The 27,187-nt window shown below is 36.2% G+C and overlaps 1 protein-coding gene across 1 annotated transcript in view; it reads right to left on the bottom strand.

Annotated features, from left to right (window-relative positions):
• RYR2 (ryanodine receptor 2) overlaps window positions 1–27,187 on the bottom strand; it is a 603,900-nt gene that overhangs the window by 296,625 nt on the left and 280,088 nt on the right. Inside the window, exons 12-16 of the mRNA XM_040967818.1 lie at window positions 24,702–24,858; window positions 13,682–13,846; window positions 10,202–10,323; window positions 4,074–4,257; window positions 2,266–2,401 (exon numbers count right to left, since the gene is read on the bottom strand). Of these exons, the coding sequence (XP_040823752.1) occupies window positions 2,266–2,401; window positions 4,074–4,257; window positions 10,202–10,323; window positions 13,682–13,846; window positions 24,702–24,858 (764 nt within the window). The remainder of the gene's footprint in view (window positions 1–2,265; window positions 2,402–4,073; window positions 4,258–10,201; window positions 10,324–13,681; window positions 13,847–24,701; window positions 24,859–27,187) is intronic.

Raw genomic sequence — 27,187 nt, forward strand, 5'->3', positions numbered from 1 at the left:
AAAAAATTCTCATACTTCAATCTCCACTAGTTTCATAAATCCAGTGCTATAGCACCCATGCTTCCAATGAAACAGAACCTTTACAATTCTAGCAGCACAAAATCCTTAGTCTGATGATTGTTGCAGACAAAAATAATAAATCTAGGTTCCCATCTGGCTTCAATATTCCTGGCGTGATTTACAGAAATGCTAACCTTTGGGTTAAAAGACCAAAATAGCATGTATTCAAATAGCACAATAGCTCATCCAACTGAAGCATATCAAAAACTAGCAGACACAAAGGCTTATTTTCTAAATAATATGACTGTAAAAAATTAATAAAGTTCTATTATAGTACAAAAAATAATCAAATATTTGACTACCCTTCATTCTTCATTAAAATACATGCTCTCTTTCATGCAGATGAGTAATTTCTGTCAGGATTCAGCCATTTAATTAGTACATATCCACTGATTATCTACTGGGTACCGGACATTAAGTTAAATAACACAGATATAAAAATCAGAAACTCACTGTTCTCTTTCTTGAAATCCAACACAAAAACAAGACAGGAGATAAACGCTACTGATGCAAGCAAACACTAAATGCAGAGAAAGAAGGTAAGATTGTGCTTAAGAATTGGAAGGAATCTGAAGAGCAACCAGCAGATAGAAACATACGAAAGAAATCTTGAAGGATATATAGGAATTTCAGAAAAGGTGAGCCTAAGAATTCAATAGAGATGTGAAGTTCAAGAAGTTATCATATGGTTCAAAGTGGAGGAGTAAATAGTGGAAACACACACAACTGGAAGGGTTAGGTTGGGCCTTACACACCCGGAGAAGCACAGTGAACTTCAGTTTCTAGAAAGATAAGGAAATAGGATAATTATCTAAACAAAAGAAAGTGAAAATTAACTGTAACACACTAGATAAAACCAAGATTTGGAGGTAAGGGCTAGAGAGGAGAAAAAGACTCCTACCCATGGTGGTTTTTGTCATAAGGCATTGAAGCATTATTCAAGATTATCTTTTCAAAAATATTTGCAGCAAGCAGCCCTGGAAAGAGATCGTGTTCTCTATAGAGAGCAAAGGACAAGCAGGCTTATAGCACATTATAACCAATATGGAACCTTGACACTCGGGATTTCTTCTCTGTAACACAATCCACTCTGTGCAGTTACCATTTGTTCCTTTCACATTGTCCTATGAAAACTGGGGACCAGAGAATGGAATTTTTATAATAATGCTCACACTCTGGCCACAGTCATTGTATTAGTAATGAACTGTACCACTTTGCCCAGACTGTAGTCTAACTTCTTAGGGTGCAACTGGGAAAACTTCATATCCTTTACAGTTCTTGACAAGAGACAAAGAGGCAAGTAGAACAGTTCAGACCAAAATATCAAAGAACTAAATCTGCACAGAGCCAACAGGAATTCAGAGTAAACCATTTTTCTGTATTGCTTACTGAAAATGTCAGGCATATCTAGAAGTTGCCAAATGTAGATGTTAGAAACAAAGGAAAAAGAAGCAGGTCCTTGACGTGATGGGATTATAAGAAAAGAGACCTTTGTAGGATTAACTCTAGAACTCAAAAGAAAATACTCAACATACATCTATGGGAAGACAACTGATTAAGAGAGTGCAATGGGAAGCCTTGCCAGTGTAAAGCCACAGCCAGCTGCAATTCAGTTGAGAATACCTCAGGAGCAGTTGGTATGGAAACACACAGGCCAGGTACTCCCTAAGCCTCACATTTTAATAATAGATCCAACAGAGGTGCCCCTTACAACATGTCGTTTACTAGTAAATCTCCTCTTGTTTTTAACCTGTAAACCACATCCTGCCTCAAACCCTTCTTCCTTATACCTATGTGAACCTCAGTCTTTAAAAATCCTTTGATGTTAATAAACTTTGGGCTACTGACTGATGGTCAATAATCATGTGTATAAGGAGCGGCTCGGTGCACAAAGTCCATCACTCATCAAAGGACAGCACACACATCTCCATACAGACTTCCCTCTAAATGCCAAAACTACAGTCTAAATGTAACAACAACAAAAAAAATCTACTGCTTCTTTTTAACCAAAGGTGAAAAATGCACTGTCGTGGCTAACTTCCTCGCTTATAGATGGGCTTAGACACTAAACATCATTGAATCTAATCCAACAAAATTTAAAATTTTAACTGTTAAGAGGCATGTTATAAAATTACTGTACCTGATACAAGAGCACATTACATTTGTCAGCCTCCAATGCCTTGAAAACCCAAACGTAGTTCTTACCTAGCAACTCATACAGAGAATTCAGAATGGATTTCCAGGACTCCCCCGCCTCTCTTCCAGCAACATCAGCAAAGTGAGCTGCACTGCTGTAGACATGCAATCGGTCTACACACTCAAGCACAAGGTTGATCATTCCCTGCAAGGTTCAAAAAAAAAAATCACCATCACAATTTCACTTCTACTCACAGGCAACAAATACCATGCTGATTGGGACAATATATCTGACATAAAGCAAGTCTGTTAATCACAATCAAAATAAAATCATTCAAAGGACAAGAAATACATTTGCATGTGAAATGAAGTGATCTTCAAATAATTCAAATGAATTTTAAGAACTGAGTGCTATTCTCAAACAGCACAATAACATGTACTTAACACTTAAATCTGCAAAATCTCCTCCTAGACTAACTGAAACAGTTAATTGTGGCATTTGCTGTTTTTGTGACATAAGCATAATGGCACACCTTCACTGATTACTAAGCTTACAAGCATGTTGCCATTATTATCGGTTTATGTGGACAGTTCCTTGGTTTTCATGTCACTGTGGTTACTGGAAAGGTCATTTATCTTGAATACATGGTAAAAATCTCTTCTAAGCATTAATGTCAATTTCAAAGATATTAGAAAATAGCTTTAGCACCAGAATAAAGATTTAGAGATTATAAGAATCCATCAATGCTCAGTAATCTTTTCCTTAGACACTTTGCTAAAGATTCTTGCCCTCAGGAAAAAAAAAATCATTATTCTCCATATAAGGTACACTGAAAAAGAGCTGCAGCTCTCACTGAGCTAGCCTGATACACTCCCCATCAACCAGAGGAGCTTCACAAACTCTTGACTTCACAACTCTAGCTCCAATAACAGCATTCAGACACTAGACATGTCATGTTGTCCTTCTCTTATTCAGTTTAAAAACTGTGATATGTGGACCAAGTGCAGTAGGCTTGTAGCTAAAGTCCTTGTCTTGCATGCACAAGATCCCATCTGGGCACCTGTCTGTGTCCTGGCCACCCTGCTTCCCATTCAGCTCCTTGCTTGTGGCCTGGGAAAGCAGTCAAGGACAGTCCAAAGCCTTGGGACCCTGCACCTGTGTGGGAGACCCAGAAGAGGTCCCTGGCTCCTGGCTTCGGATTAGCTCAGCTTCAGCCATTGTGGCCACTTAGGGAGTGAATCAGCGGACATAAGATCTTCCTTTCTGTGTATCTGGCTTTCCAATAAAAATACAATTTTAAAAAACATGTCATGCCAGCTCATCTTAGCACTGCAAGCTGGAGCGAAGTGACATCAATCATGAATATGTAACACAGGCTAAAGGAAAGGGTGGGTTTTTCCATCCACCACGGCCAGCTAGAGCAATTTCCAGAGTGCTCTGTCCAAGACAGCTTCTACCACCTACACCAAGTTCCCTTAGGATACTGAGAAATCTCTAGGAATCTTCCAAGAACCTACTGAGTAGTCTGGAAACCCTGATGTTTAAAAAACTGTATTAATTTAAGTACTTTAATGTTCTGTATTTATATAATCACCAAGAAGCCAACTCTAGCACTGAGAAATGACCACATGACACATACACACTGAGCATACACACACATGAAAAAGGAAGATGTTTTATCTTTTAAGATGATCATTTATTGACAGAGAAATAAGACTAATTTTCATATTCTACAAGGCATATTTCCCCTATTTGTAACACAGCTGTTACCCTATGCTTGACACCATAAGGCTGTCCAATAGGTGCAGAAATTGCTCCATCAAGAAGCTGTTTCCCCTGGGAAGGACAGAAAAGAAAAGAGCACTGGCAGCCTTACCTCTTCCTGGAAGAGGTTCTGTCGGTTCTTCAGAGCTCTCAGTCGGTTCTGTTTGTCCTCATGCTCCAAGTGCTCATCTGGTGGGTGGAAGTAGCCGATCAGGTCTTGCAAACTCAGACTCACTGACTCAATGGGCAAATCCACTGAGGAGGCCTTTACTTTCTTGCTGAGAGAATCAAGGCCCCTAAATAAAAAGCAGAAACAGTTCTTTTATATCTATGATTCACAGTTTTATTAGTTTTTACATTTAGGGATGATTTCACTGTAAATGGAACATATAAAACATTCTGTCTTTTCCTCAGGAAGCAATAATAAAAAACATTTATTCCAGACATGTGTATGTTGTAATGTGTATATAATGTTGTGCTATAAAAACCATTATCTGGAGCCATTCATGTAGAAAAAAACTAGGTGACTAAAAGAATCAATGCCTATAAAACCAAAAGCTTACTTAGGAACCAACTGCTTTTCAATGTCAAGCAATGTACATTCTCACATTTCAGCTGCATTTTTCCAGATTCACAATCTGACATTTGCTTACAGTTTGCTTGCTGAAAGGGGTTTCTTCAGTTTTGCTATCAGTGACACTAGCTTACCATTCCGTTTAACTCTTGACAGTTAGAAACAAATCCTCCAATGATGTTACCATGACATTTGGTTAGTAACTACACAAAAAAATATTTCAAGATGTTCTATTATCTCAAAGACATGATTTAGAAATTAATACGTAATGATGTGTTTTCCAGGCTTCATGGGAAATCATTCGGCATTTACTTTCTGATCCTGATTGGGCTCCCTATGACTTCTTTTTGCTTCTTAATCATAAAAACAAATATACAAAGCGCCCTCGTCTTTTTTTTTTAGGTAATTATGTGACATAAAGACTGCATTTACATAGTTAAATTCCAGGACTCTTAAATTTCTTGGAGATGGACTAAATGGCTGGTATTATTACACATAAAAATGTGTTAAACTTGATGCAGTTTCTTTTGAGAAATTTGCATTTCATTTTCATGTGTTAATTCCATCTTCTCATGCACTGTATGTTGTACCTTCCTGTGTGTATTCACATAAGAGGACAGAACTCCCCGTTTGCTTACAAACCTGAACATAGCAGTACTACCATCACTTTTGCCAGGGGGTGAGGGAACAGAGAATTCACAGATGTGAAATCACAAAAGAAAAATGAAAATGAGAAAAGGTGAAAAGATCTTGATTTATATTCTAATAGGTAAAACAGAGATATCTGAATAGATTTTTTTCTGATTGCTTTTTGTTTACTTACTAATTTTATTGGAAAGTCAGATATACAGAAATGAGGAAAGACAGAGAGGAAGACCTTTCATCTGCTGATTCACTCCTCAAGTGGCCACAATGGCCAGAGCACAGCCAATCCAAAGCCAGAAGCCCGGAGCTTCCTGTAGATCTTCCATGTAGGTGCAGGGTCTCAAGGCTTTGCACCATCCTCAACTGCTTTCCCAGGCCACAAGCAAGGGACTGGATGGGAAGCAGAGCTGCCAGGATTAGAACTGGCACCCATAAAGGATCCTGGTGCATACAAGGTGAGGACTTAAACCACTAGGCTACCGTGCCGGGCCCCTGGTTACTTATTTTTTTGCATAAGAACACATTCTAGGGCCCTGCACGATAGTGTACCGGTTAAGGTCCTTCCCCTGAACACACCAGGATCCCATATGGGTGCCGGTTCTAATCCCGGCAGCTCCACTTCCCATTCAGCTCCCTGCTTGTGGCTTGAGAAAGCAGTTGAGGATGGCTCAAAGCATCAGGACCCTGCACCCATGGGAGATCCAGAAAGAAGTTCCTGGTTCCTGGCATCGGATTGGCGCAGCACCCGCCATTGCACTCACTTGGGGAATGAATCATCGGATGGAAGATAGTCCTCTCTGTCTCTCCTCCTCTCTGTACATCTGCCTTTCCAATGAAAATAAATAAATCTTCAAAAAAAAGCACACATTTGAATAAATTTTTAAAACAGAATCTCAGCATCAAAACAAATGTGGGATTTTTAAATCAGTCTCTATATATTTTGCAAATGTGCACAAATTAAATGGATACCAATATTTTAGTCTGAAAAAACACAGTTGCAAGTAGTATATACCTACTGAAATTTAAAAGCCTTCTAATATTTTCTAGAATATAACAGAAATCTTTTACTTAAAATAATATACTTTCCACATTATTAAGTATAAATACTGTTCAAAGTTTCTGAATTAAACAAAAATTATATGGACACAAAATAGTGATTACTAGAGGCTAGAGGGATTGGGCAACAGAGGGAGTTTGAGTATCAAGTTCAAAGGCAGAGATGGATTTAGAGAACGAGTTCCTGGTGTTACACAGCACTGTGGGGACACTCAAGTTCACAATAACCTGAATATATCAAGTAGAAGAAAGAAACCACAAGCTTTGTCAAAGTCAAAAGAAGGTTCAAGTTGATTACTTTGTTTTGATTAATATGCCTGAAAATGTCTAATGAAATGCCACAATCAAATCTGTAAATAGGTATAATTATTAATAAAAATTTTAGCTTCACTAAGAAGTTTCTGAATATATTAAAAAATTACATAAATGCAGGACTTCTAGTAGAATATGACCATTTAACTAACATCCATGTTTTATGTATATGGTTATCAAGACAACTAAGGTTAATAACCACAAAAAAGAAAAAATGAAATAAAACAAAAAACAAACAAGGAAATAAAACAAAATGAATTTTAATTTAAAAAAAATATGATCAGGCCCGGCGAATGGCCTAGCGGCTAAAGTCCTCGCCTTGAACGCACCAGGATCCCATAGGGGCGGTGGTTCTAATCCCAGCAGCTCCACTTCCCATTCAGCTCCCTGCTTGTAGCCTGGGAGAGCAGTGAGGACGGCCCAAAGCCTTGGGACCCTGCACCCGTGTGGGAGACCTGGAAGAAGTTCCTGGATCCTGGCTTTGGATCGGCATAGCACCGGCCGTTGCGCTCACTTGGGGAGTGAATCATTGGATGGAAGATCTTCCTCTCTATCTCTCCTCCTCTCTGTATATCTGACTTTCCAATAAATAAATAAATCTTAAAAAAAATATGATCTGCTCAGTTAAATATTAGAGAAAGAAAGAGGGTTTTGTGTTGTTCATCCATGGTTTTGTTAAGGAGGTTATAAGGAACTAAGACACTTAAAAGGTAGATTTTTGATTCCTAAGAAAAAAAGTGGAATATGTCTGATGGATTGATAGTACAATGAAATCTAAAAGAGAAATACATCCATACACAATTAGCAAAGAGATGTTAGACTCACCTAAATAAGCACTGCATATGTTATGTTAGATTTCAGTTAAATTTCAGCTGCTTTTTGGCAAAATAAATTGACAAGGACATGTCTACTTCTTATGAGAAAACAGCAACAACAAAAACAGGAAACTTAAACAGCATAAACACAACACAGCACATTTTTTTACAGGACAATGAATATCAAGGGAAAAGGAATCGGCACTCCTGAGAGAGGAGACACAAGGTGCCTCTGGAGCTTCCCAAGTTCACTGCCTTGAAGAATGTGCAGGCCACGGAGAAGCTGAGAGAAGCTGAGAATGCAAGGCTAATACCATACGAAGAACTCCCTGAGTTGAAGAGACTTTGATAAACAATTCGGGAGATCAAGGAAACTTGAGTTTATAGACACAGCCCCCCACCCCCCCAAAAAGTCACCCAATGGAGAATCCAGGAAATCTAAACAAGATCCCCTCAAACACGTAGTCGAAGGACAGCCAACACATCACATGAGAAAGCTATCAGAAGGAGGAAAAGAACCTCTTGTAAGATTAGAGAAACAATCACTTTCCCTTACAGAACTGAAATAATCCCTTCTCCACCAGCCTGTGTGAGAATCTCCTAATTCACTTGACATTGGTTAGAACACACAGAGGATCTTGCCTCAATAGCGGACAATAATAAGCCACAGACTGAACACGGTTCTACCTATCAAAAACAAGCAAAAAAAAATGCTAAAAGTTGGACCCCAAAAGAATTATACCAAAGTAACTTAAATGCACTGCAGAATTTTTCCATTGCCCAAGAAAATGACATTGTTGGCAACTATACATGTAAAGAAGCATAAAACATAATCACCAATCAGGAGAAGCATCAACATTCCAAACTGTCAATCTTGATTTGATACCCAGTGAAAACATCACTTCAAATGAAGGCAAAACAATAATATCTTTCAGACATACAGACCTGAGAGAATTACTACCAATAGGAATTTCTTTATAAGAAAGGCTAAAAGAAATCCTTCTAGCTGAGGAAAATGATTTCCCAAGGAAATACGAATCCATGAAAAGAATAAATGAGTATTTTAATTCCTAATTATGGATATTTTAGATGTGCTTATTATTTTTATAACTGTTTTCCAAATCAACTGGCTGTTCAGATATAGATGATTAAAACGGAAAATGGAGTTCATAGAATCTATGTAAGGAAAATAAATTATAAAACAGTGAACACTGGAAGGGAAGTAAACTACATCAATGTTCTTACTTTAAGCAGGTGATAAATAGTTAAGATGAATGCTTGAAGCATCAAACAACCACGGAAATGAAAATATAGAGTTAGAGCTAAGAAGCCAACAAAGGAGATTGTGTGAAACCATACAAAACACACAATCTGAAAGGGGGAATATGAACAAGAAGCAGCTGTGTAAAATAATAAAGATTTTCAAAGAGTTCATAAAAACAAGTATAATGAAAAAAAAACCTATATACAGATTGTAAGTTTTTTCATCAAAATAAATTATTCTTTCAATTCCATTTCCCTTTAACTTTGTGAGATACTCTGCTACAAAACAAAAAACAATTAAGCTTAAGTATTAATTAAATTTATTAAGCCTATTGTATTCATGAAAATGAACACAATTATAAATACTTATCAAATTAAATGAAAACCAAGATCCAATTCTTTATTTCCTAAGTGGAAATTAAGAACACTACATATTGCCTAATATGATCTATTTGAAGCTATGTATTGCCTAGTACAATCTAAGCCCACAAATAAACTAAAATGAAAAGAATTCAGATAGAAAAAACGAGGTTGACGTCAAAGAATAGCTAGGTGGCTGTATTAATACCAGAAAACATAGGTGGAGCAAATAATGGAATAAATGCTTAGAAAATGATGGTAACATCCCATACACAATACGGAGGGATGGTTTATAAAAGAAGCAGGAAATATGAAGTGGAACAGCATAATCATGAGTGGCAAGTGTCTCCTTTTTGGAGCACCAAAAAGTTTTAGGATATAACTAACATAAAAAGTGCTTTAAAATTCTTTTCAAAATCCACTATGTTGGGAAAAATACTTAAAACTTATTTATGATGACAGGAAATTAATATTTGTAACATAACTAAGATTTAAAATAGTCTAAAAGAAATAATACCAAATAATATGGGAAACATTGAAAGAAAAATATGTGATGAAATAAGGTTAACAAGTATAAAATACATCCATTTTTAAATTCTCAGATAAATGCAAATTTTAAAAATGTATAATGAAATTCTTTTTTAAGAAATGTATGTTTGTATTTTGATCTAAATCTGCAAATCTGTATATGTACTGTTACACATTTGCATATAAAATGTTTATATTTATATGGATAATATTTATTAAACTGTATAAATGTTCCCCATCACAACTGCACAAGCTAAAGTTACAATCATCATCAGAAATTATATTACCAAAAATATATTAACAAGTGTGATTCAGTTTGTCAATACATCAACATTTCCATTATAAAGCAGAATCATTTTATTGCTTCAATGGAATTTGAAAATGAGCAATTTTTGACAATTACTAACTGCATTGTAAAGGGAAATTAGATAGGTCCAACAAATGGACATGTTTTAGAATAATCCTGATCTGTGCTTAACAGTTAAAAACTACACAATTTCTAAAAGCACAATCTCTTTTTAGAAGTTCATTTAAAAGGCATAAAATTGTTTAAGTATACCTTTATTAGTATGTTCTGTCAAACAACCATAGTCTCATGACCATGTCATATTTTAGAAATGTCTGTCAGTAAATCAAATAAGGAAATAAAAATAAAATCCCAAACAACCACAACAAAAGCAAAAGTACCTTATAAATCTATTGAAAAGGAAGACGGTGCTCCGGATAACCCGCGCTGTGCGTGATTCTTCATGCTGAGATCTAGATAAATTTAAACCATCGTCCATGTGCCCTTCATGGTGCATAATAGCCTGTTCACAGATAGGAAAAAGGCCATTATTTCCAACATGTCTTTTCCAAATCAGAGTAAAGGAGCAGTGCATTCCTAAAGATGAGCGATAACAGCAAATTGAATCCAAAGGAAGGCAAAAGGAATTGTAAACTTGTTGTATTTAGATAAAAATTATATATATGCACAAGTGCCTATATAAGCCATATATTCAATATATCCACTTTGTTGTAGTTTTAAAAGATGATTCAATAAAATGTATTGAGTTTAACAAAACAGAAACCTGAAGTATAGACACATATTAAAGCAAAACTGTGAAGAAGGAAGTAAAGAAAACATCACACAGGTACACCAGTGGCATAGCACTAAATGATGTCTCTAAATGATGCTTACATTCTAAAGAGTGAATGTATTGGTTATCCTTTCATTATATTTTATATTTTAATTATTTTTATATTTTTTTATCACACTTTATATTTTAACTCTCTTGAAAGTGAAGCAGCAAAGCATACATATTTCCATATTTATTTACTGAAAGTGAGAGAAAGAAAGCAACTGGTTTATTAACCATATGGCTACAATGGCCAGGGCTGGGCCAGGCTGAAGCCTGAAGGCACGGGCTTCCTGCAGGTCTCCCACACAGGTACAGGGGATCTGCACTTAGGCTAACTTTTGCTGTGTTCCCAGGTACACCAGCAGAAAAATGGATTGAATTGGAGCAATAGTATCTCAAGAAGTACCTATATTAGATGCTACCATCATAGGCAGTGGCTTAAACCACTATAATACAATGACATTCTTTTAAAAGAATAATACACTATCGTGAAGCTGAGTTTACACTGGGAATTAAGTCACTGTAGCATAGCAAGTAAGGCCATTGTCCCTGTAACACCTGCAAACCACATGGGTACTGGTTGAGCTCTGGCTGCTCCAGCTTCTGATTAAGCAGATTGGTTATGTGTTTGGGAAAGCAATGGAGGAGCATCCAAGAGCTTGGTCCCCTGCATGCATGTGGCAGACCTGTAAGAAACTCCTGGCTTCTAGCTCCTTGCTTCTGATCAGCCCAGCTTTAGCCTTCATAACTACCTAGGTAATGAATCACTGGATGGAAAATCTTTCTCATATTCACTTACACGCTCTGTCTTTTCTGCCCTCTCTGTACAATTCTGCTTTTGAAACAAATAAAATAAATCTTAAAAAAAAAAATCTATTTTGACAGAACGTTCACTACTACATCAGCCCTTCACTTTGCAGATGTCAATGTAGTTCTCCAAGACTCATAACTGTGCAGTGTTAATGTAGCTGGAGAAATGGTTAACACCAATTCAATTCCAACCCCAGACCTTAAAAAAAAAAAAAAGTTTCCACTGGAGAAACATGGAGTGCCTACAATGGTTCTAGCATAAAGCTAGATACTAACACCAGTCCTCAGATTATAGGAAACGAAACCAGAAAGCCACAAGGTTTTTTCATCTCTGGCCCTTAAAATGCGCTGAGCTGAACTTGTTTATCTCTAGATCTTTGGCCTCTGGGGACCTGAAAACAAAACAGCTTCAGAATTTCAAACCTGAACACAAAACAAAAGAGACAAATGTCATGAATAGTTAGCTGAGTTAAAGAAGCCATGCTGTATGATTTCAATAATATGAGATATGACATCACAAAAATCAATCTTTGGAGGGAAAAGATCATTGAGAACATTGCCCCTGGGGAAAAGGAAGCTTGATTAACCCAGGAAGAAATACCAGACAATCTTCTGTGGGAACTGGAAAGTTCAAAATGGAGAGAAAAATATAGTATATTTGTTGGTGGAACTCTACAGTTAAGTTTCCACAATTCAATGATATCTCCAAGTTCTTAAGATAATCTTAATCATCTCCTGGGGCATGACAAGTGGATAGAAACAACAAAAACAACAGTGAGAAAGAATTACAATGCTGAAAATGGAAGATGGACACACCAGGACTCCTGGGGTTTTTTTTCTCTCTCATTTCATTTACTTCATATTTGATTTTTCTATTAATAATTTTGTATCAACCAGGTTCACTTGTAGAAACTAAGGAATACATCAGAAATATCAAATATATCCGAGTAATTGTATACTGAAGTTTACATACTTATATCAAAGACCTTGACAAGTGATTTTCTCATCATAAAGATGATGACTCTGGAAAGAATAATGTCTGAGATTCTCATCCAACTCTCTGAGGAAGATGCTACAGGGATTCTTACAGCCAAACCCCATTACAAACATCAGTCTCCAAGGTCACTGAAATAAACACTACCCATTCTAAACAGATCACAGTAATAGTGACTAACCTATACTAGTTGTGTATAAAGCTTTTTGATTCATATTTTGAAAATTCAATTTCTGCCTCACTAAAGCCTTCCTTTCCAAGTCTCACATTTCCAGAAATAGTGTCTTGTTATGTAGCTTTGTGCACTGTGCCGCAAGTTGTATATAAAAATATGAGCAATCTACTGCCATTTATGCCCTTAGGAACTCACCATTAAGACATAGGCTAGAACTCTGCTTTCAGACCAGAGATGGTCTCCCCAAGACTGTTGAATTTATCTGGACAATAAGATGCTAGACTCTACGCATGGTACATGCTTGCAATGAAAGAATCATGACTGCATTTGAACTGTACTAGTGCAACAAGATAGAGGAATCCACCATGGGGGAAGGGTATGGAGAGGGGTTGGGGGAACCCCAGAGCCTATAAAACTGTGTCATAAAATGAAATGGAAAAAAAAAAAAGACATGCTAGAAAATAACAGAGTATACCTAAAATTCAGGAAGTTATATACATATTTTATGAATATACAAAGGTGTGGCAAATAAGCTGAGATAGTCAAGAAGAACTTCTAAGGTAGTCTTTAAATTTCACCCCCGACAGAAAGGAGTTAGGGGGGCAAATGTTTTAAAAAGCATTTCAAACAAAATAAGCAGTCAAGACTGAGGCACAGAAAGGTACAATGGCATTCAGAGGGACTGATAGGGTGTGCTGTTAAACAAAACTGACAAAAGAATGGGGGGATGGAACTTGGGGAGGATACCACATCATTATCAAAAAGTGTGGTGTTTGTCTTCTAGGTAGAGGAATGTCAATGAAGGGTTTAGAGTATCATAAAGGCTAATGTAAACTAGGCTCACTAAGCCAGAATCCAAAAGCAAGTACATTTAGTCAACTAATATTTATATGCATGAATGCTGTAACACTATATACATCAATGATGTATTGTCTAGAAACAGGTCACCTTACAGAGATCTTCAGCAGGTGGCTGAACAGGTTACCTACCTTGTTTTTTCTTATAACATTTTTTATTCACAATAAACGAATAAATTGTCATGTAAACTGTGTTTGACATAAACGTACCTTACGTTGTATAGATCCCATTCTCACTGATTTCACATCCACAGACTGGTAAGTAAGCCACAGGCCTGTATCTACATGTTGTATGTAGCATATGGAGTCACCATATTTTATTTCAGATGTTCCCATGCCATCAATTTCTTTTCTCACTCCTACATCCAATTTTTCCTAAGCATAGAGAAAAAGAAAGTAAGCAAATATTTTTAAAATATTACAAAGTATGAGCTTTAACTTTTTACCCAAAACTTTAATTCAGCATCTGGAACTATAATTTCCAATTTGAATTTCAGAGATCTGAAAATCAGAGATTGCTAAGCAAATCTCCATCTACTGTCTGAGTCCCCAAATATAATAAATATTTCTCTCACTTCCCATTTATTTATACTCCTTCTCCAATAAGCTCCTTTTTTATTTTTCTTCCCATGTTTAACTCTGATCTTCAGCAACTTGTCACATCTTCAAATTCTGCACAGTCCTTAAAACAGCAAAGAAGGTATAATACGTTTCCTTCTTGTGGTTTCTTATCTTTTCCTTCCTTGCACTCACTTCCTTGTTAAATTTACCCAAAATTTCTTTCATCATTGATTGACTCTTGTTTGAAATTAAGTTATGATTATACAAAAATTTTTGAATATACCTACAAGGATTATGACTACTCTATCAATCAAAATTAAATTAAAAATAGCTGAAATTTTTAATACAAAAAGGTCAAGGCCATGGAAGAAAATGTACAATTATCAACCAAGCTTTTATTAAAATAACCATTATGCAAATGTAGAAAAGCTACTCTAAATAAGTTAATAAACCATTCTAATTTCATTCTATAAAATAAGTTAAAACTGCTAATCTACTTATACAAGCCCCATCAGTAGAAAAATTAAATTCTGGAGAAAATATCACAAGGTAATTATTTATTCAGAATAAAACAAGCAGCTTTTAAACATTTTTTTAATCCAAGGAAATTGGTTTGTAGTCCATTTATAGGTTTGTGGACTGCAGTTAACAAGTCACATATTTATTATTTGTAAAGTTGTGTTTTATTTTTTTTAACAGGTTCACATCATTCTCTAGATTTAACACTTAATCGTGATATTTTAAGATGACTATGTTTAATACTTCTTTCAGTCATGTAGGAACTTGTATGGTGCAACAGGAAAAGGTAGTGTGATCAGTAGCTGAAACACAAAAAACCATTCATGCTTTTTGCCTCTTATAATTATTGTCATTTTCTATACCACAAACTTAGAAAAATTCAGATGAAAATGAGTCAGTAGCTTTTAAAACAACAATTATAAGCATAGCACAATCCAGCAGTGACATACAATAAAAGCATTTAAGACAATTGCCTGTTTAACTAAAGTATCCAGATTAGATAAGCAGTAAAAATACCTGTTAACTATATTCATATATCTAAATGAGTTATCTTTACATGAGACATCACTTTCTAATTCTGTGTTTGTTTCTGAGATACTCTGCTTTAAGAAATGATGGAACAATTTAGCTATTAGACAAACCCTCACATTATAAATTTTGGGGAAAAATATAAAATTAAATTAAAAGCACTTGTAAGGGACCATATACTGGGAAAAATTGGATAGATTTCTCTAGAAAGGCAAATAGCACACTGGCCAGATTTGTTCATTCAATACCTTTTGCTTCAGGTAAAGCCCTCTCTGTAATTTAAGCTAAAGAAAGCTGCTGTCCCATGAGCTTGTAGTATCAGAGGATATACTTCAGTACTCACTAGCAATCAGAAAATTGGATGAGTTCAATAAATCCTTGACTAAAAAGATACCCAAAAATCTTATAAAATTTGTACAAATTCTTGCTGACTGCAAGAGCAGGCACACTAAAGGGAAGCCTAGTATAATCGAAAATGAAAGGAGTACCAATGGCTCAGTAACAATGGCACTGAAACTGAAGTTTCCATCCAAAAAGGATAACTCCCTGTAAGCCAAGGTCACTCTTTAGAAGAAAAAAATAAATAAAATTCAGAACTTCCTATGATATGTCATTTCTAATATCCCAAATAACATTGAAAATAAGGAGATATGAAGAAACAATAAGAGCCACACTAAAAAAGCTAAACAAAAACCAAATTTCTTTTTCTAGTTCTTGAAGAATCTAATTTTCAAGTAGATATTAAAATGGTTCCAGAAGTAAAAAAAGATTGACCTAAAACTTTTTAAGTGACAGTCTGATATTAAGCACACCAAACTGATTTTAATGTGAAGATAAAACCATCTGAAAGACAAGAGCCTTGTTAAGTGCCATATAGGCATCAGGTACAACAAATAAGACTCATCAGGAAAGCAAAACTAGCCCCATAGGATTGAATTCCTTTTTCTTTGTTTGTTTCTTTTTCAGATTTAGTTTACTTGGAAAGCCAGAGTTAGAGAGGGAGAGACAGATCTTCCATCCACTGGCTCATTCCCCAAATAGCTACAATGGCCAGAGCTGCGCTGGTCCATAGCTGGGAGCCAGGAGCTTCTTCCAGGTCTCTCGTGTGGGTGCTACTTTCCCAGATCAAAAGCAGGAAGCTGGTTTAGAAGTAGAGCAGTTGAGACAGAAACTGCTGCCCATATGGGATGCTAGTTTCAACAAGCAAAGTATTAGCCTGTTATACCACTGCACTGGCACACATAGGATTATATTCTAACTATAGGGACCAAGCAGTTAAGATAAATTCTTCTAGCATTAACTTAAATCATTTAAAAATCTATCAAAATTATTAGTCACATGACTAAATGGAAGAAAGTAAAGGCTTTCATACTTGGAAGATAGTTTTGCTTGGTTGTCTATTTGTGGTTTTTCTCTTTTTAAAGACTGGTTTATTTTTCTTATTTTAAAGGCAAAATTACAAAGAGAACAAAAAGGGAGATTTTCCAATTCAGGGTTCATGCACCAAATGGCCTCAACAGTTGGAGCTCGGTCAATTTCATGCCAGGAGCTTCTTCCACATCTCCTGCATTGGTGAAGGGCACAAACAATTGGGCCATATTCTGCTGCTGTCCCAAGGACATAAGCAGGGAGCTGGATCAGAAGTGGAACAGCCAGGACATCAGACAGGGACCATATGGGATGCTAGAGTGACAGAATTTTAACCTTGTTATGCAACAGCATCAGGCCTTATATATGGTGTAGTAGCTTAATCAACTTAAGGTACATTATAAAGTTAAGAAAAACTAAAAATTAATAAGGATTTTTTCCAAAAATGTGCTCCTTTGTAGTGCCTTTATTGTGAAACAGTGACAGTGACACACCACAGAGATTACTGAAGCTGACAGAGAAAGCCAAGATTAGTCCAGTTAGGATAGAGATGCAAAAAGGAAATTGCTCTCTTTATTCCTGTTGTCAGAAATCTCACATGCAGACACTGCAGTGAATGAATTTGTAAAGAGAAAGGCTCTAAAGAGTTTCTCACGTGAGCAGCATTTTTGGGAAACCCATTAGCAAGAGAGAAACAAAGTCCCAGAGCCTTAGGTATAGCCTAAACACCCCGCACAATCACCTCCCCTTGAGCATGGACAGGGTCAGCAAGAGTATAATTAGGTTACTATATGGCAAGGATTTTGCAAATATAATTAAGACCCTATTAATTGCCTTTGATTAAATCAACTGGGAGATTACCCTGGTTGGGAGGCAACAGACAAGTGAGCCCTTTTAAAATAATTAAGGTTACCCCGAGCAAGAGATTATTACTTTTATATATACTGCTTTTACTTATAAAATATATTTTTAAAATGTATAAATATTTATACATAAAATCTATCTATATCACTTTCATTACATTTTACCAGAAAATTGACCTTATTTACCAATATCCCTGGGGTTTCCTCCTCCCTGTGATTTTATCTTCCTAACTCCCTGTGGATAACAAATGCAGCCCAAAGCCAAGGAGTCTGGCCTGCTCAGAATCATCCTTGGCACTCCACAGAGTCATCATCAGGCTCACTTGACCCACCTAAATTCGTAAAGCAAACCTCTGTAATAAATCATTTAACACAGGTATATCTCTAACACGCTCTGTTTTTTTTTTTGTTTGAACTCTGAGAAATCTTTTATTAACCACAGAAGGTTGCCTTGAGGTCACGTTCATGCATACTGCCATTAGAAGAAAATATCATAATGTTCTTAAAATTATATTTATAATTCATGATGAGTCTTTTAAAGACTAATTGAAAATTAAAATATGGTAAATTTTCTAGTAAAGATGTAATTAAAGTGATAAAACAACTTATTTTTCTCCAAATTGCATTTTTCTGTGAACAAATGCAAACTTCTAATTTTCTATACACACACACACAAAGGCTTAACAGGGGGCAACTATCGCAGGCGTCTGAGGAATGAACCAGCAGATCAACGATCTCTTACCTTGCCTCCCTCTTTTTACCTACTTACCTTCCTTTCTTTCTATTAACCTATCTATCATAATCTCTCTCTCTCTGGCTTTCAAATAAATAAAATAATTAAACTAAAATGTTTATACAAATCAGCATAAAAACAATTCCTATCATTAATTTCTGTTTTTATAAAATGCATCATTTTGTATTGTTACTAATACCCTTTGAAAGAACTTTACTGCAAACATTAATTTTCAAATTAACTCTGAATAGAAGATTCTACCACTTTAACTTCTTTAATTCTTAAAACATTAATCATGTAATTAATTATTGAACAACTACAATAGATGATCTCAGATGAGCAATATGTCTTCATTGCTGTTAGAACTGAAGCTTATTAAAGAAGGTCCTATTTTTCCTATTTAGGTCCAAAGACTGGATCTGTTAAATAACTTTTCTATTCCTCAGTTTCCATTACTGCATAATAAAGATGTAAAAATTTCCTGTAAACTTGATAAGGTTGCACGAGTATTAAATGATATAGTACATGAAATGTACTCAGATACCATCTGCAAAATCATCAATTATATACTATTACTCTTATTTTCATTAGGAAACTTAAAATTCTTCAACATTTTCTATACAAAACAAGTAAGTAACTCCAATAAACATAATATGCTAAAAACTTCAGGGGCCTGGTGCACTGGCCTAGCGGTGAAAGATATTGCCTTGAATGCACCAGATTCCCATATGGGTGCAGATTCTAACCCCTGAAGCCCTGACTCCTATCCAGCACCCTGCCTGTGACCTGGGAAAGCAGTCAAGGACAGCCTAATGCCTTGGGACCCTGTACCCGCGTGGGAGACCCAGAAGCAACTTTGAATTGCTGGATCAGCTCCAGCCGCTTGTGGCCCCTTGGAGAGTGAACCATCAGACAGAAGATCCTCCTCTCTGTAGATGTGCCTTTCCAATAAAAATAAATAAATCTTTTAAAAAAAACTTCATCATAAAATTGGTTTATGCTATTTTGACATTCTCTTCATCACTCTTGCAATCTCACAACATCAATGTGATTTTTTTGCCATTTCCCTAACAGCTAGGGAACCTGAACATTTTTTTGCATATGTCTATTAGCAATTTGAATTCGTTCCTTTCAAAAAATGTCTGGTCATTTCCTTCACCCTTTTTTAAAATTTTTTATCAGCTTTGATATTTCCCTTCCCCTTTTCCCAAATGACCATTCCAACGATACCCCTTATATCATTACAATAGTATAGTCCTTCATAAAGAATCATAAGTCCATCATTCTGCGATTTAAGTGTATTCTGACGTTGTAGATATGGGCAATGGCAGAGAGCCCAGAATCCCATTGTCAAGATATTTGCAACAGTGTTATTTTGAGTCCCTCTTTGATTTGGAAGTAGAAATGCATACTGCATTGTTATCCTCACATTTGGATATGATAGCCTCTATTACACAATTAGTACATATCCCATTAAATGAAAGCCATAAAGCAAGATCAACAACAGAGAAAAACAGAAAATTTACATGATACATTTGTATGATAAATATGAAGTTAAATAACATGCCACTGAATGAACAATATGTTGGTAAAGAAATAAAAAAGAAAATCAAAAACCTTCTCAAAGCAAACAATACTACAGTGTGACCTATGAGTCAATGAGGAAATAAGAAAAAAAGTTTTTTGAATGAATGAAAATAATAGCAAAAATATAAAAACTCATCAGATGTAGCACAAACAGTACTGAAAGAATTATTGATCTTCTATTTGCACGAAGGTTGTCTTCGTCAGAATATATCATACTTGTCCTTTGGGGATTGATTTGTTTCACAGGGCATAATGGTCTCTAGTTCGGACCATCTGTTTGCAAATAGTAAAACTTGATTCTTTTTCGTGGTTGAGTAGTCCTTCATGGAATAGATGTACCACAGTTTCTTTATCCATTGCTCTTTGGATGGGCAGCTGAATTGTTTCCATGTCTTTGCTATTGTAGATAGTGCTGCTGTAAATACAGGATTAAAGATCCCTTCCTCATATGCAGAATTCATTTCCTTTGGATATATTCCAAAAAGCAAGATAACTGAGCCATATATCAGGTTAATTTTCAGTTCTTATAGGAGTCTCCATACTGACTTCCACAGTGGTTGTACTAGCCTAAACTCCCACCAAAGGTGGGGAGGGTACCTTTTCTCCCCACAAACATGCCAGCAGGTATTGTTAGTAGAGTTCTGAATGGAAGCCAACCTCACTGGAGTTAGGTGGAACCTCAATGTGGTTTTCACTTGTATTTCCCTGACAGCTGGGGAGCCTAAGCTTTCTTTCATGTCTGTTAGCCATGTGAATCTGTGCTTTTGAAAGATGTTCATTTCCTTTACGCATTTCTTCACAGGGTCATTTGTTTTGCTGTCACTGGTTTCTGAAGCTCTTTATAATTCTTGGATATTAGTCCTCTTTCAGTTGTGTAGTATGCAACGATTTTCTCCCATTCTGTTGGTTGCTTCTTCACTTTGTTGATCATTTCCTTTACTGTGCAGAAGCATCTTAGTTTGATGTAGGTTAACACAGTTGCTTCTTTTATTATACTATTTGTAAAACCTGTGCAATGCTTTCCATTGAGAAATACATGTTCATATTTTTCAACTTCTTTGGGATTTATTTTGGAAAACATTTTGGTAGTAAGCTGTTTCTTTTCATTTTTCTACCTCACTGTCAGAAAACTGAACACCATTATTATAGGCACCAACTTTTCTACTTGAAAAGGTATTCTAGGGCCCGGCGCAGTGGCACAGTGGTTAAAGGTCCTCGCCTTGCATGCCCGGGATCCCATATGGGCGCCGGTTCTATCCCAGCAGCCCCGCTTCCCTTCCAGCTCCCTGCCTGTGGCCCGGGAAAGCAGTCGAGGACGGCCCAAAGCTTTGGGAACCTGCACCTGCGTGGGAGACCCGGAAGAGGCTCCTGGCTTCGTATCGGCATAGCATCGACTGTTGCGCTCACTTGGGGAGTGAATCATCAGACGGAAGATCTTCCTCTCTGTCTCTCCTCTCTGTATATCCGCCTTTCCAATAAAAAAATAATAATAAAAAAAAGAAAAGGTATTCTATCTGCAGATGGCTGTTGCTTCTTTTCTGAATTGTTTTTTTTTTTTCAGTACTGAGGTGCTATAAATGGACAAACTAGCAAATTCTCATCTTTCTGCTTAGTCAGCTTAAGGTAGAAGTCCCTAGGCAATAGCTTCACAGTGAGATCAACTGGCTTTTCAACTACAGATGCAGAACCAATGTGACCCCGCTCAATCCCCACTTGGAGGTACACTAAAGCAACCGTGTGGGGAGTCTCTCTCATATAGCAAATATCTGGACAGAAATCTTCACAAGCATATCCATTGCATACCACAAGCTTTGTGTGGTTCCTCCACAGAGACTAAAAGCCTACACTGGATGTCTTTCCTGGGCATTTCCAGTTAACTCATAGAATCAGTCAGGCATTTCTTTCCCCATTCTGTGTATTCCACAGCATCACTGAGACAGAAAGGCATCCAGGACACACTATTTTGATTTCATCAACATTTATAATAGTTTGCTTTTATATGTATACAGACATACATACATAAATATTAACATATAATTAATATTACTATAAAACAACACAGGATCTGACACTGTAGCATGTTGGGTTAAGCCACTGCTTATAATGCTAGCATCCCATATGGGGACATGCTTACATCCCAGCTGCTCCACTTCTGACCCAGCTTCTTGTTATTGTACCTGGGAAAGCAGTGGAATATGTGCTTAGTGCCTGCATCCACATGGCAGACTAGAAGAAGCTTCTGGCTCCTGGCTTTGCCCTTGTCCAGCACTGGTTGCTGTGGCAATTTGAAAAGTGAACAAGAAGACTGAGGAAATCCCCATACCCATCATTCGCTCTATAACTCTTCATTTAAAAATAAAAACAACCAAAATGCACCATAATGGGTAAAATTCAAATAAATAACACTGCACACTTTTAGATACATGACACCATCATATACATAATGGAAAAATACCTATTATATATTGTCAAAGAATTAGCCAGATACATGTGGATCCATGCTGACCATTTCCTGTCTGGTTCTATACTTTCCTTGTATTTCTCTATCTGTTCTAATTTTTTGTGGGGTGGGGGGGCATGGAGCAACCAGACAGGAAATGGTCAGTGTAGATCCACATATACCTTACTAGATAGGACACAAAGATTAGTACGCCTCACTAAGGTATTGAAGATTTCTCTGCACTCCCCTCCTAAAACTGTTCTGCACCTCATCTGTTGACTAATGCCTTGTTAGAGTTATAAGCCAGTTTAAACTATCCTAAAATCTGCCAAGTTCAGCAAAATTATGCCTCAACACTATAAACTGCTAAATACTAAAATGAAAATAGACACAAGACAGCTGAATAGTACCCTACAGCCACTTTATGGTGTATAGCAGTCAGTTCTGTGTATAAACAAAAAATGAAATGTCAATGAAGTACTCACAGGACGTGGTTAAGAAATTGCATGGTTTTAACATATTGATTATTCAATAACCATGTCAATTAATTCCATAATGTTGGAAACTGTTGTTGATGTTGTGCTGGGGCTTTCAATTGATTGGGATGATATTCTGCCAGCTCTATCTATAGACCAGAGATGGTCTCCCCAAGAAACTGTTGAATTTATCTGGATAATAAGACGCTGGACTCTATGCTTGGTATATGTTTGCAAAGAAAGAATCTGGGCTTAATTTGATCTGTAATTCTACAACAAGGTGCAGGAATCCACCACAGGGGGTGGGGGAGCACGGGGAAGGGTTGGGGGAATCCCAAAGCCTAGGAAACAGTGCCAATAATGCTACATAACAAAAAAAAAAAAAAAGAAAAAAAAGAAAGAAATAGCCAGACAGAAAGCTACACTGAACATACAAATGTAAATACATTTTTATTTACATAGTAAAAAGATCCTGAAGAAAATTCAACAAAATATTGATATTTTACAACTAGATTTCTTACTCCTACACATTTTTCTGTGTTCTTTGAAAAAATATAAACTGTTTCCAAAAATCAGAACAAATCATATGGCATTAGAAGCCTAAAAGAATTTTAAATGGCCATAGCTGACCAAACCCTGTTATAATTATTCATCTAAATGACATGTTTTCTTATTTCTATAGTGTCTATGAAATAAATTATGAACAGTTTGAAAAACTCATGTTTATAGTTAGAATGATTGATGCTATTTGCTTCACTTGATGCAAAAGTCTGAACCATGAACATTTATGCAGATACCACATAGTTGGCCATCTCTAATACCTATGAACATATGAGTTTTGTGAAAAATATCTAAAGTTTAATAAATATTTGTGATTATTTGCCAGTCCAATGAGTTACAGAATACCATTTTAAGGTCAATAAAACTCAACTAATCATATAGAAAATTGATCTTCTTAAAAGGAAATGATAGATTTTAATAAAACTTGAGGAAATTTTACCTAGTTTACATTTTTATGGAAAAAATAAAACTGGAATCTAATCCAAAATGTTTAAAAAAAAACAGAGGTATGGTATTACAGATCTCCTAAGCCAAATCTGATCTTGCTTTGATATGTTATACATAGAAATGTTATCCTTTTCTCACTAATTAGCACTGCTATCATATATCCAGACTGAAATCAAATAAAACAGAAAGATTAAATCCCTAGAGTTCTCACTAGTGAAAAATACATTTTTAAAAAATGAGCTCTACATAGTATGCTGAAGGTGTGTATACCAAATGATGATAACTAAGCTTGGAAACACACATCAAAAGTATGCCTTTTTTAATTGGAGCTTACAAGTTTGCCTAAAATGTAACTCAGCAGTTGAACACCATGTCTATCATCACACTCAAGTTCCACAATCTTCACTCTTTTAAATATAGAAATATGTAACTATAATAAATGATTCATTGGAGTTGAGAAAAATCTGTGGGTGAAAGGGTATGTACAAAAGTGTCTGTGGGGCCTGGGGGTGTGGCCTAGCGGCTAAAGTCCTCGCCTTGAACGCACTAGGATCCCATAGGGGAGCCAGTTCTGATCCCAGTAGCTCCACTTCCCATCCAGCTCCCTGCTTGTGTCCTGGGAAAGCAGTGGAAGACGGCCCAAAGCCTTGGGACCCTGCACCCATGTGGGATACCCAGAAGAAGTTCCTGGATCCTGGCTTGGATCGGCATAGCACCGGCCGTTAGCTCACTTGGGGAGTGAATCATTGGACGGAAGATCTTCCTCTCTGTCTCTGCTCCTGTCTGTATATCCGACTTTCCAATAAATAAATAAATCTTTTTTTTAAAAAAGTGTCTGTGAGAAAGATCCGAATATGCTTTATCTCTGTAAGGTTATATTCAGCATCACAAGTCTGTAACAAAAGTACTGCTAACATCTAACAAAACAGAGAGGAGCTGGATGTAGAAGAACTACAGGACAAGTGCAATGCCAGGGCAGGTTACACCGGTTGTGGAAACTTATCTCACCAGAAAGGAATGAATGGAAGTTAACTGGGAACTGAAAAATTCCTGTACCATGTAAAAATCATTTGTTTATTTCTAGTCTCAAAGGAAATGTGATACTGATACCATTACAGCGAACCCAAACTGATCTTTCACTACTTACCTTGGAAGATCGGAATGTAAATGCTGTTGATTTTACATCAGCTTTTTCTTTGTCCATGAGGAGAAGATTTTTGTCTTCCATGAGACTCAGATATTTTCCTGTTGTGACATGGCGAAGTCGGAATGGCTGGCCCCATCTTATGTGGCTTCCACTCCACCTAAAAAAGAAATTAAAAAGAAAAAATAATTGGACTTAATTTAACAACAAGCACACTCTTTTTATCATATTACATCTATTTTTGATGATGTTTACATTGGTAACAAAGATATATGCTCACGTTGACCACTGATTAGGGTGGGAAGGGTCAAGGAAATGGGGGAAAGTAGTGGAAACAATTGTTTTCTTTTATTTATTTATTTATTTTTGTGTTCCTGTATCTGGAAAAGAGGGAAAAGAAAGGGAGAGAGCTGCTCCCAGCGCCTAACCACATCAGTACTCAGGGATGGGGGATGGCTACTCGATGTCATCACAGGGTTCCTGATGTACTGAAGTACTGATGAAGTGATTTTGCTACTTCTGAGATGTTGAGTTCGTTGCTCCAAGGTTGTAGAAATCCTTCCAAACTCCATTAGCTAACATAGTTCACCTTACAGTCTCCACTCACATACTTGCTATCAAAGCTGAACTGGGAGAGTTGCCCAATTTGTTCTGCCCTCCATGATACTAGATATTCTCTGCAGCCTTAATGATCTGTTGTGTCTTCCCATATGCATCTGGGATGTTATACAGTCTTCAGCAACTGAGGAGTCCCAGTTTTGACACATGCACTTTACAATCAGACCACAGATTCTGTGATTTTCCCCATGAGTTTTAAATTCAGCTGTCCAGTTGGGGAAACTCCCCAAAGAAACCTTATCTGAATTGACCCCAGACCTGACTCCTGTGTGTACCAGCCAGTGCAGGTTTCCACTCAGTCCATCACCAATATTAGCCTACACACGAACTGGTTGTTGCAGTGGCCTAGTCAAAACAACATGCATACTCTTAGAAGTAAGAATTAAATGTCTGAGCCAGGCAAAGAACATGGTGTTTTGGACACATTGTTTTATTTGATGGTATCAAAAACCATATCATATTGGTGATATAAACTTCACTGAACAATCTGAAAAACGATAATTCAGAATAATTCAATAATACCTCATGTGACTCAATCAAAGATAAACAGAACTGAATCAAACTCAAGGTCTTCTCATTTTAAATGCAATACTATTCACACTACAGACTAATCTATGTAAAGATAACTAGGACATTCTGTCTCAAGTCAATTTGTAATCATTATTTACAGATATAAAAAGTTCAACTTGAAACAGTAATTTAGAACTTACTAGTTAAAAACTTTGGGTATATTTATAGAGATTTAAATAGTAATATGGTAAATGACTAATACAACTAACTAGGTGCATGTATGTAACTGAAGTATATATTTAAAACATACTGACTTCTCAAAAGAAATTTATCCCTGTGTTTTAAATTGTAGACCAATGATACTATTAAAAACCTATAAACAAAAAAAAATTTTAACGGTCAACAGGAAAAAAATGCATTATATTATGCAATATGGTTGCCAAGAAAGGATAAAAATTGAAGCTATGATCATTAAAAATCTGCTCTTCAGAATGACTTTCAGAAAAGAAAAATCAAACAGGCTGTTCTTGGGTTGCACAGAGTTCTTTGTCAAATGGGAGTATTGCATACAGAAACTGTGTTCTCAAATAAAGTGCAATGACGGCAATTCCAGTAGGCATGGCCTGCTGCTTTAACGGAACTCTGCAATGTTAGTTTGCATGCTTAAAATCAAATCATTCAGAAAGAAATAAGAACCCATAGGTGGGAAATTTGCCATGAAAATTGATTTAAAAGGACAATAGTGATGTCAAATTTTATATTAAAAAAATAGTCAAGGAAAAGGAGCATTTTTTCAGAGAAAAATGCTTGCATTCTAAAAAGAGCACATATTGTAAAGTTTCCCATGTTAACAGCAATCAGAAAATAAAACAAACAGTATAACTTCTAAATACATAGTGGAAGATTTTTATCCAAAAGTAATAAATCAAACTATGTTCTTACTATTTACCAAATTTACTTTATTATCAATTAACTTGTATTTTTTGTAGTCTATAAACCAAGAAAACTTAAATACTGGTCTTAAGAAACAATAAATCATTTCAGTATTGTTTGCCTTAGATTTTAATATGATACCAGAATTAGAATTTTATCATAATTAAGTTCATGTTACAAGTCTTTAATTATATATTCAATTAAATGGAGGCTGGCATCCCATGTGGGGTTTATTCTACTTTCGATCCAGCTTCCTGTTAATGTCCTGGGAAAGCACTGGAGGAAGACCAAATCCTTGGATCCCTGTGTTTACACAGAGATCACAAAACAAGCCCTGGGCTCCCAGATTTGGATTGACCTAACTTTGGCCACTGAGGCAATATGGATAGTGAATGAGCAGATGGAATATCTTTCTGTCTTTCCTTCTC

This window comes from Ochotona curzoniae, unplaced genomic scaffold (assembly GCF_017591425.1).
Source record: "Ochotona curzoniae isolate NIBS_2020 unplaced genomic scaffold, NIBS_Ocur_1.0 scaffold_4683, whole genome shotgun sequence".
Lineage (NCBI taxonomy): Eukaryota > Metazoa > Chordata > Mammalia > Lagomorpha > Ochotonidae > Ochotona > Ochotona curzoniae.